This window comes from Lutra lutra, chromosome 4 (assembly GCF_902655055.1).
Source record: "Lutra lutra chromosome 4, mLutLut1.2, whole genome shotgun sequence".
Taxonomy (NCBI): Eukaryota; Metazoa; Chordata; class Mammalia; order Carnivora; family Mustelidae; genus Lutra; species Lutra lutra.
In genome coordinates, this window is record NC_062281.1 from 132,896,638 (window position 1) to 132,913,702 (window position 17,065).

The 17,065-nt window shown below is 40.5% G+C and overlaps 1 protein-coding gene across 1 annotated transcript in view; it reads right to left on the reverse strand.

The window, feature by feature from the left end:
* Nucleotides 1–7,319: 7,319 nt before the first annotated feature.
* ST6GALNAC5 (ST6 N-acetylgalactosaminide alpha-2,6-sialyltransferase 5) overlaps nucleotides 7,320–17,065 on the reverse strand; it is a 182,055-nt gene continuing 172,309 nt past the window's right edge. Inside the window, exon 5 of the mRNA XM_047727379.1 lies at nucleotides 7,320–11,931. Coding sequence (XP_047583335.1) covers nucleotides 11,700–11,931 — 232 coding nt within the window. The 3' untranslated portion in view covers nucleotides 7,320–11,699. The remainder of the gene's footprint in view (nucleotides 11,932–17,065) is intronic.

The following is a 17,065-nucleotide window of genomic DNA, read 5'->3' on the forward strand; positions in this document are numbered from 1 at the left end:
AATCTCCTTATTGCTTTCCATAATGGCCACACCTATTTACATCCCCACCAACAGTGCATGGTGGTTCCCCTTTCCTCCACATCGTCATCAACACTTGTCATTGCTTGTCTTTTTAATAATGGCCATTCTGACAGGTGTGAGCTGATGTCTCATTGTGGTTTTGATTTGCATTTCCCTGATGATTAGTGTCGTTAAGCACCTTTTCTCATGTCTGTTGTCCATCTGTATGTCTTCTTTGGAAAAATGTCTATTCAGGTTTTTTCTGTTTTTTTAATGATTGTATGTTCTTTTGGTGCTGAGTTGCAAGAGGTCTTTGTATATTTTGGTGTTGACTCCTTATTGGATAGATCATTTGCAAACACGTGCTCCCATTCAGTAAGTTCCCTTTCCATTTTTTTTGATGATTTCCTTTGCTCTGCAGAACTTTTTTCATTTGCTGTATTCCCATTTGTTTTTTCTTGCTTTTGTTGTTATCGCTGAAACCAGTGTGAAAGAGCTTACTGCCTATGTTTTCTTCAAGAAGTTTTATGGTTTTAGTTCTGACATTTAAGTCTTTAATCCATTTTAAGACTATTTTTTGTGTAGAGTGTAAGAAAGTGATCCAGTTCCCTCTTTTGCATGTAGTTGTCCTGTTTTAACAGCACCATTTATTAAAGGGACTTTTTTCCATTGGATGTTCTTGCCTCCTTTGTCATAGATTAACTTTATAAGTGTGGTTTCTTTCAGGCTCTATTCTGTTCTGTTGTTCTCTGTGTCTGTTTTTGTGCTGGGCCGTCCTGTCTTGATTGCTACAGTTTTATAGTATAGTTTGAAATCTGGGAATGTGATCCTTTCAGCCTTGTTCCTCTTTCTCAAGATTGCTTTGGCTAATCAGAGTCTCTTGTGGTTCCATACAAGTTTTATGATTATTTGTTCTAGTTCTGTGAAAAATGCCTTGGCGTTTGGTAGGGGTTGCATTGAATATGTGGACTGCTTTGAGTGGTATGGACATTTTAACAATATTAATTCTTCTACTCCATAATCATGGTATGTCTTTCCATTTATTTGTGTTGTCTTTAACTTCTTTCATTAATGTTTTATAGTTTTCAGAGTACAGGTCTTTTACTTCCTTTGTTAAATTTATTCTAGGTACTTTATTCTTCCTGACACAATTGTAAATGGATTGTTTTCTCAATTTAAAAAATATGAATAAATGGGAAGAATGGATGGCTTTTTCTTAACAGTATAATTTCTAATCTCAGGCAAAATAAATATAGAATAAATGATGAAAATAGAAAAAACCGCCAGCATTTGTCAAGTACCACAGTAACAACTATTGCAGTGGGAATCATCTATGGATACTAAAATTAGTGCTTGTGTTGAGAAACAGGAAATTTACATATTTGAAAACATCTTCGTGCAAAATTCCTAATAATTATAAAGGGGGAAATAGTAGTTTTATAGTGGAGATATCATTTGCATGAGTGAGGGTTTTCCAGAGAAACAAAGTCAATAGGATACATCTATCTCTATATTTCTGTATCTACCTATAGAGCGGTTAATTTTAAAGACTTGGCTCATGTGATTGTGGAGCCTAGCAAGTCTGAAATCTTGGGCAAGCTGGCAGGCTAGCAATTCAGACAGGAGTTGAGGTTATAGCCCTGAATCAAATCTGCAGGACAGGTTAGCAATGGGAAACTCAGGCAGGGTTTCTACATTGCAGTCTTGGGGGCGAATCTTGCTTCTTTTTTCAGGAAATGTCAGTTTTTGCTCTTATGGCCTTCAAGTGATTGGATGAGTATCCCACACCCCCAGATTACCCCACTACGGAGGGTAATCTGCTTTACTCAAAGTCTGCTTTGATTGTCAGTGTTATCAAATCTAAAATATTTTCTTCATACCAATAGCTAGACTGGTGCTTTTCCAAACAACTAGGCACCGCAGCCTAGCCACGATGACACATGAAATTAACCATGATATAATGATCAAATTTAGCATCACTGTTAATGAGATATATTGACATCTTGTACCTCCTGATACTATGCACTTAAAAAAATATATCACTTTAATGGTACTACATGGTCTTCATTAAACTTGACAATACAAAATCAATTGTATTTTTGTATATACTAACACAAACAGGTAGAAAATTAAATTAAAAAAAAAAACACAACCATTTACAAAAGCACCAAACCTATCAAACTCCCAGGAATAGATATAAGAAAAGATGTGGAAGATCTCTATACAGAAAACTTTGAATTGTATTCATGAATTGAAATACTTGATATTGTTAAAATGTCAGTTCTCCTCAAAATGATCCCTAGAATCAATGCAATCACAATAGAAATCCTAGCAGGTTTTATTAAATATGGAAAGTGACACTCTGATTCTAAAATTCTATGTGCATGTGGAAATACAAAATGCCAAAAATAGTTAAAGCAATATTGAAGGTGAATAAACCAGATACTTTCTACTTCTAGATATTGAGATTTATGAATTTATAATAATTAAGGTAATTTGGTAATGGTGCAAGAGATAAAAATGATACAGAATTCAAAGTTAAGAGACAATCCCACATACATACAGTAGCTTATTTATCGAGAAAAGAACACTTGAATTCAATGTAGAAAGGGTGGTATTTACAATAAATGGTGCTGTATCACTGGATCCCCTTAAAGGGGGAGACGAACCTTGACCCCTACATCACAACATGTCCCAAAATTAATTTGGGATGGATCAAATACAAATACAAAAGGAAAAAAATACAAAGCTTTTCTTAGAAAAAAAAATAAGAGATGGCCACAGGCTAGGTAAGAATTCTTAATAGGACACAAATTATATTATACATGAAATTCAGATAAATTATAATTAAAATTATTAAAATTAAGAACATTCAGTCATTCAAATATACCATTAAGACTGTGAAAAGACAAGCCATACACTGCAATATATATAACAAAGGAGTTGAAACTAGATTATATAAAAAATTCCTGTAAAGGGGCACCTGGGTGGCTCAGTGGGTTAAAGCTTCTGCCTTCAGCTCAGGTCATGATCCCAGGGTCCTGGGATCAAGCCCTGAATCGGGCTCTCTGCTCAGCAGGGAGCCTGCTTCCCCCCTCTCTCTCTCACCCTGCTTCTCTGCCTGCTTGTGATCTCTGTCAAATAAATAAAATACAATCTTTAAAAAAAAAAAAAAAAAGAAATCCTGTAAAGAAGAAAAAGCATGACAACCCAACTAAAAGTATGGTCAAAAGCTCAAACTAGGCAGGTCACAAAAGGGGATGTGCAAATAATCAACAAGCATATGAAAAGAAGCTCAACTTCCTCATTCATCAGGGAAAGGCAAATCTAAAACCACGGTGATTTACCACTACATAGCTAGCAAAAGGGACACATTTATAAGGACTGCTAATACCAAGCATTGGTAAATGTGTGGAGTAAATGGGGCACTCAATTAATGCTGATGGGAGTGTAAAATGATGCAATTAATTTGGAAAACTGGCACTATCTAGTAAGGCCTAGCACAGGTGTACCTTTGACCCAGCAATTCCACTCCTTGCTACATACCCAATCGAAACAAGCTCTCTGTCCATCAAAATGCATATACAAGAATGATCATGACAACTGTATTCATGGTAGCCCTAAACTGGAACCAACCCAAAGACCACCCACATTAAGTTGCCAATTCTGATGCAAAATGATACTATATAGTCACGAAAAAGAACCACTGCTATATGCATCAACAGAGGTGAATCTTACAAACATAATTTTGACTAAAAGAAGCCAGACCAAAAAAGTACATAACAATTCTATTTATATAGAATTTAAAAATAGACAAAATAAAATCTACATTGGTGGAAGTAAGAAAGTGCTCACCCTTGACAGGGAGATTGACTGCAAGGGAGTATGAATGAGCCTTCTGGGGTGCTGGAAATGTACTCTGTTGTCATCCTAATAGTGGTGACATGGGTGTACAGTTATATAAAATGTCATCAGTTTATATACATAAAGTCTGTGTACATTATTAGAAAAAAAACCTTAACAAAAATTAGTCATTTAAAAAAAAAGAATCAGCAAGACATTCTTCAATATCCAATAAGGTGAGAGGAAAATTGCCCTAGAAAATACCCAAACTTATTATAAAGCTATAATAATTAAGACTGTGATATTAGTACAATATCAAATGAAACAATATAGAGGACAGAAATAAATCCTCCTCACATACCCGGAAATCTGATTGCTGATCACTGGAGAAGAATGAATCTCAGTAAATGGTGCTAAGACATTTGGTTTTTATACAAAACAGACGTGCTTTCTACCTCACTTTATGCAAAAATATAAATCCTTTATGGCCACATGAGAGAAAAAAATTGGAAATTTTTAAGAGTAACATATAATTTTTAAGAGTTACATAAGAGTAACAAGAGTAATTATTGATCAGGAGCGGTGGAAGATTTATTAAAGAGGGTGTAAGAAGCTCTAATCATATAAGAAGCTAGAAAACATGACTACACTGAATAAAAAGCTTCTGTTCATTGATATCACCATAGAGAAAAAGGAAAGACATGCCACAAATTGGAAGAAGATATTTGCAAACATACGGACATTAGTAAATACCATATAGAATATATTGAGAATTCCTTAAGATAAAAAGGAAAAGTGAGCTAACCCAGCAGGAAAGTATAAAAAAAATGGATAGACATTTTACAGACAAGATAATACTAACTGAAGAGAAAACACGCTAAACCTGATAAGAAATTAGGGACACACAAGTCAAGATCGCAATGAGATACAATTCACATGTGCCAGAAGGACAACATTTTATAGTCTGAAAATACCAAGTCAAGAGTTAGCAAAGACGTGGACAACTAGGAATGGACAATTAGGAGTATAAAGTGGAGTATAAACTAGATGTGGACAATTAGGAGTATAAAGTGTCCAACCACTTTGGAAAACAACCTGGCAGTATCACGCACGTGGGTACAATTGTACTCTATAGTTCAGCAATTTTATCGCTAGGTCTATTTCCTTCATAGATCTTCTTGCACACATGTACCAAAAGAATTTCCCAGGAATGGTCACAAAAACATTGTACATATTAGTAACCAACTGATAACCCTAACGTTCACAGAAAGAATGGACAAAAATAAGTTATGGTATAGTCACACGCTGGCATTACACAATCATGAAAATAAACTAGAGTTATATGCAGAGAAAATGGATGCATGTTGGGAAGAAAAACCAATTTTTGGAAGACTTTACAATGTTGTAAGTTTTATGTTTATTACCATGTAAAACTAAATAATATATTGCTTATTGATATATCTGCTTATAATAAAATATTTAGAAAGTAAGAGAATGGTAAATTAAAAATCCAAGACAATAGAAGGAACACTCAGTGGCCTTCACAGATAATGGTAATTTTCTTCTTACGTTCACTTCATAATTTACATATTTGTCACTTATTTAATATGTATCAAATATTACATACATTGTGAATATGATGTAATAGAGTATTTGAATATTCTAATAGAAATTGCTACATAGAAATTTCTGCCAGAAAGTACAATGGTGACTGAAGGTGGAGACTCCAGCAACAGACCTGGTGGCTTCTAATCTAACTTTCCCACTGACTAGCTCCATTACCTTGGGAAAGTTACTCATGTGCCCTGTACCTCGGTTTTCACATCTGTAGAAGGGAATGCTAAAATAACCCATTTATTAGGTTATTGTGAGAATTAATTGCAGTTATACATGTAAGCCTTTTAGAGGTTGCCCGGGACATGGCAAGCCATGTGTCAACTCTCATCTGCATCGCCCTGGGGGCCAGATGCACTTCTCTTGCTCTGTTTATTTTTCTGTACAACGGATAATAAGATTATTGTGAAATAATATATAGAGAGCTCACGACATTGTGCAGACCACCCAGTAGATCTTTAGTGATAAAATATGATTTTAAAGATTTTGATTCACTCTCATGGAAAACAAAACCTACGTTTGGTTTTTTAAAAGAATTTATTTATTTATGTGACAGAGAGAGCACAAGCAGGCAGAGAGGCAGGCAGAGAGAGAGGAGGAAGCAGGCTCCCTGCTGAGCAGAGAGCCCGATGTGGGGCTCGATCCCAGGACTCTGAGATCATGACCTGAGCCGAAGGCAGCAGCTTAACCCACTGAGCCACCCAGGCGCCCCTACGTTTGGTTTTAAAATTAAAGAACCAGTCTCATGGTAAAGAGGTTAAGATGCTAACACTTGAAATGATTGATGTACATAGCTGGAAATGTAGTTTCTTTTAAGTGTAGTTAGATGTGGGCATTTACCAGATTTCTCCCAACATCCCAGTTGGGATCCTGTTTGAAATCTATCAACTCTTTCCTAATATTTTATGAAATAACATTTTGTGATTACAATAAAAATTTTGAAAATGTGGGAAGATCTATAATCCTGTCCTTTCAGAAGGAAGCATTCTCTCAGTTTCGTGTAGTGTCCTAAGCCCTTTTTTTCATGCTTTTCAAAATGAAACTGAGATCCTACAAATGGATATGTGGAAGAACAGGCACTGAAAGAAAAGGGCTCGAGTGCCCACACGTTCAAGAAGATAGTGATTATGATTCCTTGTGGAGGCTCCCACCAGCTGCTGACTTACCTTTACTGACTTGATTCCATCTTGTCCTCTCTTGTTACCAGGAGGTAATCGGACCCAGATGCGGGCCAAATGGGGACCCTAGATGGTGACTGGGAGGCTACACCTGAGGGCAACCTCTCCCAAGAGTTCTCCTTTCCCCTCACGTTCTGGTAGAGATAAAAGCACTGGGGATCTGCTTCATGGAAACAAAAGGGGGTGGATTTTTGTTTGTTTGTTTTATTTTGATTTTAAGATAAATGTATACTTCATTGTTATAGACCCTCAGAAATCACCAGTTGGGATTTGCAGCAGATTTGGGAAGCTGTCAAGTATAAGGCAGGCTAGAACTCATCTCATTTTAGCCTCCCTTTTGTAATTGAATCAGAGAAGTCAGAGCCCGGCCTGCTTCTACATATGTTATAGCATTTGTCAATATTAAATTTAATTTGTGCTAAGAGCAGCTTGCTAACAGCGAGAACACAAAGCTTGCTGAACTTCACTTTGTGTGTTCAGTACAGCCTACATTAACAAACCTAATGAATTCAGCTACATTATCCTATCCAAATCTAGGTCAGTTCTGTTGATTAAAAATGTTCTAGGTTTGAGGACTGACCCTGTAAAAACCCACTTAAAATTTAACTACTTCATCACCTTTTCTGTCTCCCGCACTTCTCAAATGGAAGAATATATACCGATTACCAATCCAATGGGCCACCATTAAGAGGTCATCATCAACAACAGACATTTATTGAGCGCCTATTGTGTGCAAGGCACTGTACTAGGCATGGGGCTACAAAGACAAAGGAGAAACAGTCCCTGCTCTCAAAGAGCTTACAATCTGATTAGACTAATAGGACACACACATAAAGAGACAGGAACAAAAATACAAGGTAGCATAGAATATTAGGGCACTGAGTAAAAACAAACAGGATCGCAGACTTTTTTTGCTTTTCTATGGCGGCTCAATACCCTGAGTAGGTGGGGATGTGTGAGCTGGAGTAGGGGGCTTGCTCATATTCATTTTCAAACCTGTAGACACTCTCTCACCTCTCTCCACTCTGAAGCATCTTCTGGCATGTGCTAGAACCTAGGCAGTGGATTCACATCCCCTGCCCAATGCCTTAGTATTATAGTTCTCTCTGAGGTGGCCTTTCGATAGGGTGACCCACTGTCCCAGTTTGCCCGGGGCTTGTCCTCTGTTTTAGCACTGAAGATCTGTCCTGAAGCTCCTCCCCACCCCTACCAGCCCGAGGGGAACCAGGATGGTGCTTCTGAATGACCTAGTCCTAGAGCCAGATGTCTTCCTCCCACCTACTGTGCTCATTGCCTGGCAGGGCCCACCCCAAACCTGTTCCCCAGGTATGTCTCTAGTTGAAAAACCTACAAGGAAGACCTTAACAGCCTCCAAAGACCGCTGGTTGAAGAGCCCAGTGTAGACAAACGACAATCAGGAGAGAATGATGGTGGAAGGATGGGACTGAAGTTCCAGAGAGAAGCAGGGAGGATGGAAAGAAGGATTGGCTCAGGGACGAAATATGTAGGAGTGTTACCCTCACCTCCTAACACTATAGAGAGAAGAGGAATCTCAGAGTAAGTCTGAACTAAGAGTCTGAGTCATCGCCCCAGTGGAAATCAGGGTGTATTTCTGAAATGCGGTCACCCCTACATAAGGACAACTATTTGGGTGGGTATTAAACAGGTACAGATATGTTCACATAAGACTGCATGAATCCTGACAAAATTCTAGTTTGTTCCGTCCACTTTTACTTAACATTCATTTAGCCTCCCAATCAATAATTCTAACGTTTGAGGTGAGTTTTTACTTCAAAATGAGATGATATCCCTCAATTTTAATGTGATTAAAATAGATCAGTAATGGAGAATACCTCAGGAGACAAAGGGAGTCTGTCCAGAGAGGTGTTGTTTGGCCTCTGAGGCACATACTAGCAATGGTGTCAGGATTCCGAGAGAACACCCACAAATTTCTCTTTCAGGTACAGTATTTTGTGTTTTGCTTTCCTTTATTTTTTTTCAAGACGAACTCTCGCTCTGAAATCTTAGGACCTTGGAAGTTCCTGAATCACTCTGGTTTTATGTCTAGCCCTTAGGAGCACATCCCAGGGTTAGTGAAGCACAGGGACTTAGTTACCAAACACCCATTAACCATAATGGAAATCACGCAGCAAAGTCCCCATGCAGCACACTGAATATTTACCTCCTAATGTTCTTTTAATGTACGCTTTCTTGGGTGAATATTTACTGTAGAATATTAAATGTAAGATTCCTCTTTTTATGGGCCATTTGAAGTGATTGATTTTGTTTGTGAATTCCTGTATCTTTGCCCATAATGGCTATCTATTGTAATGGCCTCTGCCAAATGTTCTTGCATTGAAATAACAGACACCATGCATCGGCCAGCTGTGGCTTTGTATTACTGGGGTCTTAAAAGCAAGGAGGTAGCTGATGACACAGCTGGGAAAGAAGACAAAGGTGTATAACATAACGAGTATGACTAAGGCTCCCAACACAATTGGATATTGAAATCACTGAGGTCTGTAAACATGGTTCTGCCATCATCTTTTATATCAGAGTTGATGTTTAGTGGTTTTGAATGGTGTTGAGACCGAGAGTCAGGAAATGATAACAGCAAGATAAGAATTCAATTGCCCATGGCCAGCTTCGTCGGCACAATCTATCAGAATTCCAGGCATATTCTTGAAATGCTATAATAAAAACCACTGCCCAAGTGATCAGTCTTACACCTATTTATACCATATTTGAAAAAATATGAATTCCCATACTCCCTTATCTTAGCTACATTTAGATGTAAGCTATTTCCCATTGAAGCCAGGGGTTTTCAGAATTTGGTTGCTTTACACTCTGCTGAGTATTTGGGAAGAAAGAAGAAGTTACAAAAAAGATGTAGTTATCATACGGTCTTAAAACAAAAACAAAAACAAACAAAAAAAACAAACCAAATCCTAAAACCTAAAGATAACCCAGGCATTTGAGATATTACAGATTAGGTAATACAGCTATATTTTTGCGGGTCCCAAGTATGCCTTTCCAAATTTCCATAAAAATAAAACTTGTTAAAGGAGCTACTTACATCTGAACAACATAATGTCTTCAAGTGATGGTAAAGGTGGCCTATAAATCCATCACATGAAATTCATACTCTTTTTCTTACGTTCACAAATGATCGTGTGTCCGGAGTCCATACCGCAAAAGAGATCCGGCTGGAATGATATTCTACAGTCTCTTTAAAAACTATGAGAAAGGTCTGAAGAACACATATGTTTCCATTGTACTGGCTTTTAGCAGCTCAAGCTACACCACAATAATCCCAACTTTGTTTTGTTTCTGTCCTATAAATATCCGGACTGTGTTTACACCCCAACCACAGGACCCCATATGATAAGCAGTACTAGTTAGTGCAAGGGAATGGAATCTTAGTACTAAGTAAGGAAAGCAAAAGGAAGTGGCAATGTGAAAAACCTTCTTTAGTTACAGATCAGGTCAGGTTCTGTGAAACAATGTCAGTCTCCACACGTAATACTTGCTGGTGCCTTTGAATTTGGCATTGGAAAAGCGCATGCCTTCTAAGTCATGTGAAAAAAAAAACACTGGTATATTTTTAAAAAGACTAATTTTGAGGAATAGCACTTGCTTAAATGAAGGTCCTTCATACTACTCTCTTGGCTCTGGATAAAATAAGTCCTTAATACTCCTCCAGACTGGGGAATGGCTGAGACTATCATGTGAGACTTGCAATGAGTGAATCTGAATAGTTTACAGGATAAATGAGTTGTCTGATAGGGAAGTTCCTTGTCTTCTCTTCTCACAGACTCAGAGAAGGACTGTTCCTTGCTCCTATAGCCAGGGAACACCACAGAGGTTCTCTCTCTCTTAGTTTTTTGCCCTCCCCCTTTTTGGGGTTCAAGAAACACCAGAAAAGCAGGGGGTAGACTGTAGCCGATGGGGACCAGTGAGGAAGTTGTGTTTTTAACCACAGAGGGAGATAAATAGTAGGGGGAAAAAAGACCCCCTAAAGTCAGGCTTTTCCTACTAGAGAAACCCCATCAATCCAAGTATAAGGTCCTCAAGTGGGTCAAGGAGAGGCTTACAGAATTTTAGATTTGGGAGGAAACTTACACTGTCATCTGGTACAGGGACATCATTCTCACACGAGGAAACTAGGGTTTATGCCAAGTAACCTACACCAACTATTACTAAAGACAGCTATCTTTAAGTTTCTTTTGTTAGTATCTTTTTGTTGTAACAACACAGTTTTTCGTTTTCAGTTTTGTCATTTGGAGCAATTCTTTACGTTAGAAAATGTCATAGCTCTTCTTGAAGCCCAAGGATTCAAAAAACGCCAACACAACGTTTCCATGCCAATCCACTGCTAACAACGAGTATCATGAACCCAGTCACTCACCAGCCCCATTCTAGGTGTCTTCCAACCATCATTCAGGGTTAAAGAGTTAAGAAGGATAAATTACCACATAATCATAATCTATAAAAATACTGGCCTAGAGTACACTAAAAAACTTTTAATAAATAAATATTGGGCATTTGCTTTGTGAAAGTCAGTGGAGATGTGCTCTTCAGAAATCATGTCTATACTTTCAGACTGCTTTTTACAAATCACACATACAGAGCCCAACAGATGACAAAGATTATAGATCAGGTTAGGATACAACTCGATAGAAAAAGGTCTTTTGATGTGGCATTTCTACAAAGGAACACAACATCGTTGAGTTGCTCGTGCTTCGGTTTTGAAGGCGATACTTAAAGAGATCCAGAATGTTCTTTAGACCACGACAGCATCACTGACATGGGTGTTTAGCTCCTCAAGTAACCCCTTTTGCAAGGGATGATGCTCCTACGGACATAGTAATTCTGGAATTTTCTCCTTACACACCAACCGCAGTGCTTGGTGGTCCTGCCTCCGAGCCATCTGTATGTGTTGGTCATGGAGGAATTTCCTGCTCCCGATCCCGTCCCTCTCTTGTGTCTGCCGGCTCTGGAAGTTCAGCGCCCTGGCGTCTGATGCAGTAGGTACTTGAGGTTTTGTTCTGGCACCCTCACTGCTCAGAACACAGGTTTATTCTCCGGAGGCTTTAGAGCAAGTGATTCTGGTTTCCAGTCTGGCTGAAAAAAGTGAATGTTGAATGTCCGTGCCCAGTTCTTAAATACACGTTTCTCTGTGATGAAGCGGTGATGGCTGCCCTTCCGTCCTCGCTCGTGGGAGAGGTACATGGTGCATTCGTCAGGTCCAAACGGTTCGTAATAGTGGTAAGGTACTGACGGGTGATTGGGATCCCTGTAGGAGGAAGATGAGATGACTCAGTTAAGGGGAAAAACCTCCTGTGACTGAGGAAGCTGATGAGCACAACACCTATTTCCAAGTCAAGTCAATTGCAACAGAGGGTTTTCCTGATGTGTACACGAGAAGCAAGTGGAAAGGTTTTGAGGTTGTGAAATAAATGTTTGAGCATCACTATCAAAGAGAGAGATTAAAAGTATACTCTGGGACGTGCGGGGGTTTGGGACTTAGAAAGCCCACATTACTAAGACCCCCACTGTAGTTCCTCCACTCTTGCCCTTGTGGTCAGTTCAGCATAAGCAGCTAGAAAGATGTTTACAAAACAAAAACACACCACATTTCCCTCCCATCCCACCACTTCACTAAATCCTCCAGAAGCTTCTAACTATAATAAAAGCATGGCTTATAGGGTGTTACATGAGGTGGTTCTCTCCAGAGCTTTGTTCTAACCCAGCCTTGCCAAACATGCTCCAGCCATACTGGCCTTTCTGGTCCTCAGCTCTGCCAAGCTTGACCTTCAGTCCTTGGCACGTGAAGACAGTCACCTGGTTGTAACACGTTTCTAACCAGTTCACTCCTTCTTACTGCTGGGTACTGACTTCAACATGTCCTCTTCAGAGAAGATTTACCTCACACCTGTCCCTTTGCACGCACCCTCTCTCTCTCTCTCAGGTTTATTTTTCTCACAGCATTAATCCCTCTCCAGAATTGCTGCTGTTTGCTTCTTTATAATCTGTTCATGAGAGCAGGACTTTGTCTTGTTCTTAGTAGGTGCTCAATAAGTAATTTTAAAATTTCTGTTGTTGACAGAAATTTATATGGCGTTGACAACTCAACAGCAAACCTCTAAAGACAATTTCTCCTCCAACATGGAAAGCTGATGATCCTAGTTTGATCCCACAGAACAAAGATAGTAAGCATGATGCCACCATTTTCTTCTTGTTCTAGGTAGACAATGGACCCAAATCCAGAGTCTCTAAATCCAGAAATTCCAAATCCTCAAATCCTTGCACTGTAGCCGGATAGCCCCAACATTTTTTTCTGTTTCTATATCCCTATTTCACCTCAAATGAGAAACCCTGGCTCGTTTCTTCAGGTTGGTGTGCAAAGGACTGACATGTTGAGGCAGTTGGGTGCCCTGTGTTACTAAAATATCTAACCCCCAAAGAGTCCTGGTCTCACACTGGTTTCCATTCTAGTCCAATCCACACCACCTCTTTCATGTTGAAGTCTATGATGGAATTAGTCAAGGTATCCCAACAGGCAAACCTTCCTGTCTTGAGCTACGCTCCCCAACTGGTTCTGACGTAGAGCTTCAGTGCTTCTCTTAAAAGGCTCAGGCAAATCACCTTTCTGTGCCCGGTGCCCTGGGGCCCCCACTCGGGGCACTCGGGCTCTACTCTTAGTACAGTACCTTTGTTTCCCAGAGATGTTCATCCTGCTAGACATCTATTTGTTTTCTTCAGACGAGATCAATACACAAATAGCTCCTAGAGTAGCAACTTTACCGAGGTCAGGGATCGAAGTCTTTTATCAAGAGGGGTGTCAAGTTTGTGGCTCTGACAACAATAAACCTTTTGAGCTGCCTCTCCTCTGAGGTTAAAGTTCTTCCAGGAAGAGAGATTTATTTTTGTCCTGCAGCATTTAAACGTTCCTCCTCCTGGGTTGGATGCTATGCTGAATTACTACCTTGCATCTACATCAGGCTTGTCTTAGAAGTATCTCTGTGTTCCACAGTGACACATCAGATCCAACCCTGTCTAGCTAATACAGATTTCACGTCTTTACTTACTCCAGAAATTGGAATCCCCTTGAAGTTTTAACAAAGGGTAATTTCCATACAGAAAATGCATTCTAGGAAGAATTCAAGCTGGAACTGAATACCATGGAGAAAAGAATAAACAAAAAAAGATACAAATTTGTGAGACAAATGTCCCCAGATTCATATGGCACAATTTGGGGAACAGTACCGAATTCACCGTGGCATGGTACACTTGGAGTTAAGCTTTTATTCCAATATAAATCAGGTTTTAAATCTGATTTATCTGCACTTTGAACATATTACTGGAATCAATCTTATTAAAGAAACAATTAAGCTTCTAAAAATACCATGAGATTGAGTTGGCACCTAGGAATACAGAGAAATTGGAAACCAGCTAACGGATGCTAGAAGATCAGTTTCCTTATTCAGGAAGACCATCTCTTGGAATGAAAACTTATTTGGCTCCCTATTGATCCCTTAAAGGGAGAATTAAATTTACACATTTAATTGTTATGATTTCCAAGGTGTCCAAATAAGTGGGATTGTTTCCACACTTTAAAATTCTGCCCAAATGGCCGAGGAGTGCTTTGTGGGCCTTGAGGGGAGAGCCGAAGAGCCTATGGGAACAGCCCTCCCTCTGGAAAGCCTGCCACCTGCTGTAATTCACCGCTGCGTCCTTCCCAGAATAAGGCCCTCATTCCTTAGGTCTTTCCTCAAACCTGACTTTAAAGACTGCAGTAGCTTTTTCTCCTTCCTCCTGACCCAGCAGCAAAATACATCAGCAGAATTTCCACATCAGGAGGCTACTGTTGTAAAGGAGGGTCTGGCACCCCAGTTCCTGTTTGGGAGGACCAGGAGAAGCGGAGGGTGTGGAGGTGTGAGGGCAGAGATCATCTCAGAGCCAGTTTCCCAAGGGGCCACAGCCTGTCATCAGCACTCTAAGGGTAACCTCGGGAATAAATCCTGCAAAACCTGTGTGGCAGAGGGTTTTTGTTTCTTTAGGGAGGAAGCAGGGTGGAGCGAGGGGAGTTGTGAGAGAACGAACATTCAGTGCACACAGGGAGCTTTAAAGAAATACCACTGCCTGTGTCCCACCTCCACAGATTTGGGCTTAATTGATTTGGAGGGGGTCCCAGGCACAGCTATTTTAAAAGTATGTGAAGTTTGAGTATCAGAATAAATAATGGTAGTACTGGATTATAAACCCCACAAAATAAAAGAAATACCAACGAGTCCATGATAATTTCAGTAAATAGCTAAATCTATAAATAAACAGGGAGGAAGAAACGGCATTTCCATATAGAAGAATTCCAATTAATAAATCCAGAGAGAATGAGGGAATAAAGAAATCACCACTAAAACAGCCTTGCAACTGTTGCAAGCAAGGTGTGCCAACGAATGAAACATTAGTGGGGAAAAATGATGAAGAGAAATAGGTTATTTACATGAAGTATCTCCCCCAGGATATTTATAATGACAAAGGGAAAAATAATAACTTCGAGGTGAGTAAACCCAGCAAACACCACCTTAGCGAGGCAATCAAGGTTAACACTGCCACATTGAGACATCTGACATCACGTGTCTGTTGACATGCAGGATGCTGGGAAGGGCTTCCTGATCCTGTGGTACCCTCCCCAGGAATGCACAGCCTCAACCCGATCATGAGAAAACATCACGCGAATCCAGAGTGAGGGACCTCCTGTGACAATGACCAGATTTCTTCAATGTCGTGAAAGAGAAGGAGAGGCTGAAGGATGGCCCCGGACAGGAGGAGACTGAGAGCCAAGATATGTAAGTGCAAAAGGATCCTTGAGTAGGTCCTGGAGGAGATCAGAGACCTCAGCCGGAAAACTGGTGAAATCTGGATAAAGTCTCTTTAGGTGAGAGTTTTGCACTGGTGTTCATTTCTTAGTTTTGATCATTGGACTGTAATGATGCAAAATGTTAACATTAGGGGAAGCGAGGTGAAGGGTATATAGGAACTCTGTGCTACTTATGCAACTTTTGGTAAGTGCAAAACTTTTTCAAAACAAAAAGTTTTAAAAACCTGTTTATGTTGAAAAGCGCCTTATGAGAGTCTAAATACACAGCCAGGTTGAGGACGGCTGATTTAGTAAGGTTCTTGCTAAGCTATGGTGCTTCACTTCCGTGATCCCTTCCACATCCCCGTCAGACAAGGGAGGGAGCCTAAGGTCAGTGTCATTGCTCTGTCTGAGGGCTGAGGAGCCGGCGGGCAGGAGGGGTCCAGGGCCTGGCTGTAAGCACACAGCCTCACTCATGGACCATCCCGGGTGCCGGACTTTAGTTACCTTTACAGCACCAAACAGAGTGCTCGGCATTTGACACGACTGAATCCTCACAACGCCCCCATGCCAGAGGTACCGTTCTGACCCCTATTTTAGAGATGACAAAACTCATGCACAGAAAAATTGAAGAAGTTTCAGGGCTCAGATATGGACCAAAGTGGAACTCCTAAGAGCGAGGCTCTGTATCTTGGAAAACCTGCTCTATCAGGTGGGTTTGTGTACCAATGGCACCTGTTGGAACCTGGTTTGGAACGACTCTGTCCTCGCTGCGTTCTCCTGAGCACCTGCAGACAGAGGAGCCCCGGGCTCGGTGGACACTCCGCAGCCCATCAGCGTGAGCAGTAGAGCCCTTGTGCTCCCTGAATGTTATACTCGCGAATATTAATGGTGACGGGAGTTTGTCATGTTCCATTTGTGAATCTCCAACAGCTAAGCTGTACAACCGGCAGAAAAGTCTTTATGTCAACAAGCCCGCAAGAATCCTTCCAGTTCCAGGTGTGATCTGGGTTGACCCTGATCCGTTAGTTGGGGCTGAACTATCCACAAGGCTACAAAGGTGCCAGGAAGGGAATGGTGGCTTTGCCTCTCTCTAGAGCTCTCAGACTCTCTAAACATGCTTCTGTGCGGGCATGTTACCCAGCATCCAGTAGGTAGTCAGGAAATGCTAGTAGAATAGAGCTGAATGGACAGCTGTCAAGTGTCTAGAGTGTTCTGAAATTAGCTTGAATTGTGGGCCACTAGGGATACTAGTAGCATCCTGAAGGAAATGCTCCTAGAGCAGGCCTTCCCACACATCTGCTTTAGCCCGGTGGGACCTGCTGAGTCCCCTTTACTCTTTTACAGCCTCTTTCAGAAGGAAAACATCTATACCCCTTGGAAGCCAGTGGACTAATTCTGGTGACTCTGGGGCAGACAGAGCAGCGAGAGCCTGCCGCTATCCACCCTTTCTGGGGCAAAGAGCCGGAGTGAGTCATCCGGACTCCCACTCACCCTCCATGACTCTGGCACCTCCGGTGGTGTTACAACATCTCTTCATAGATCCATGGTACCCACAGGGAGGAAG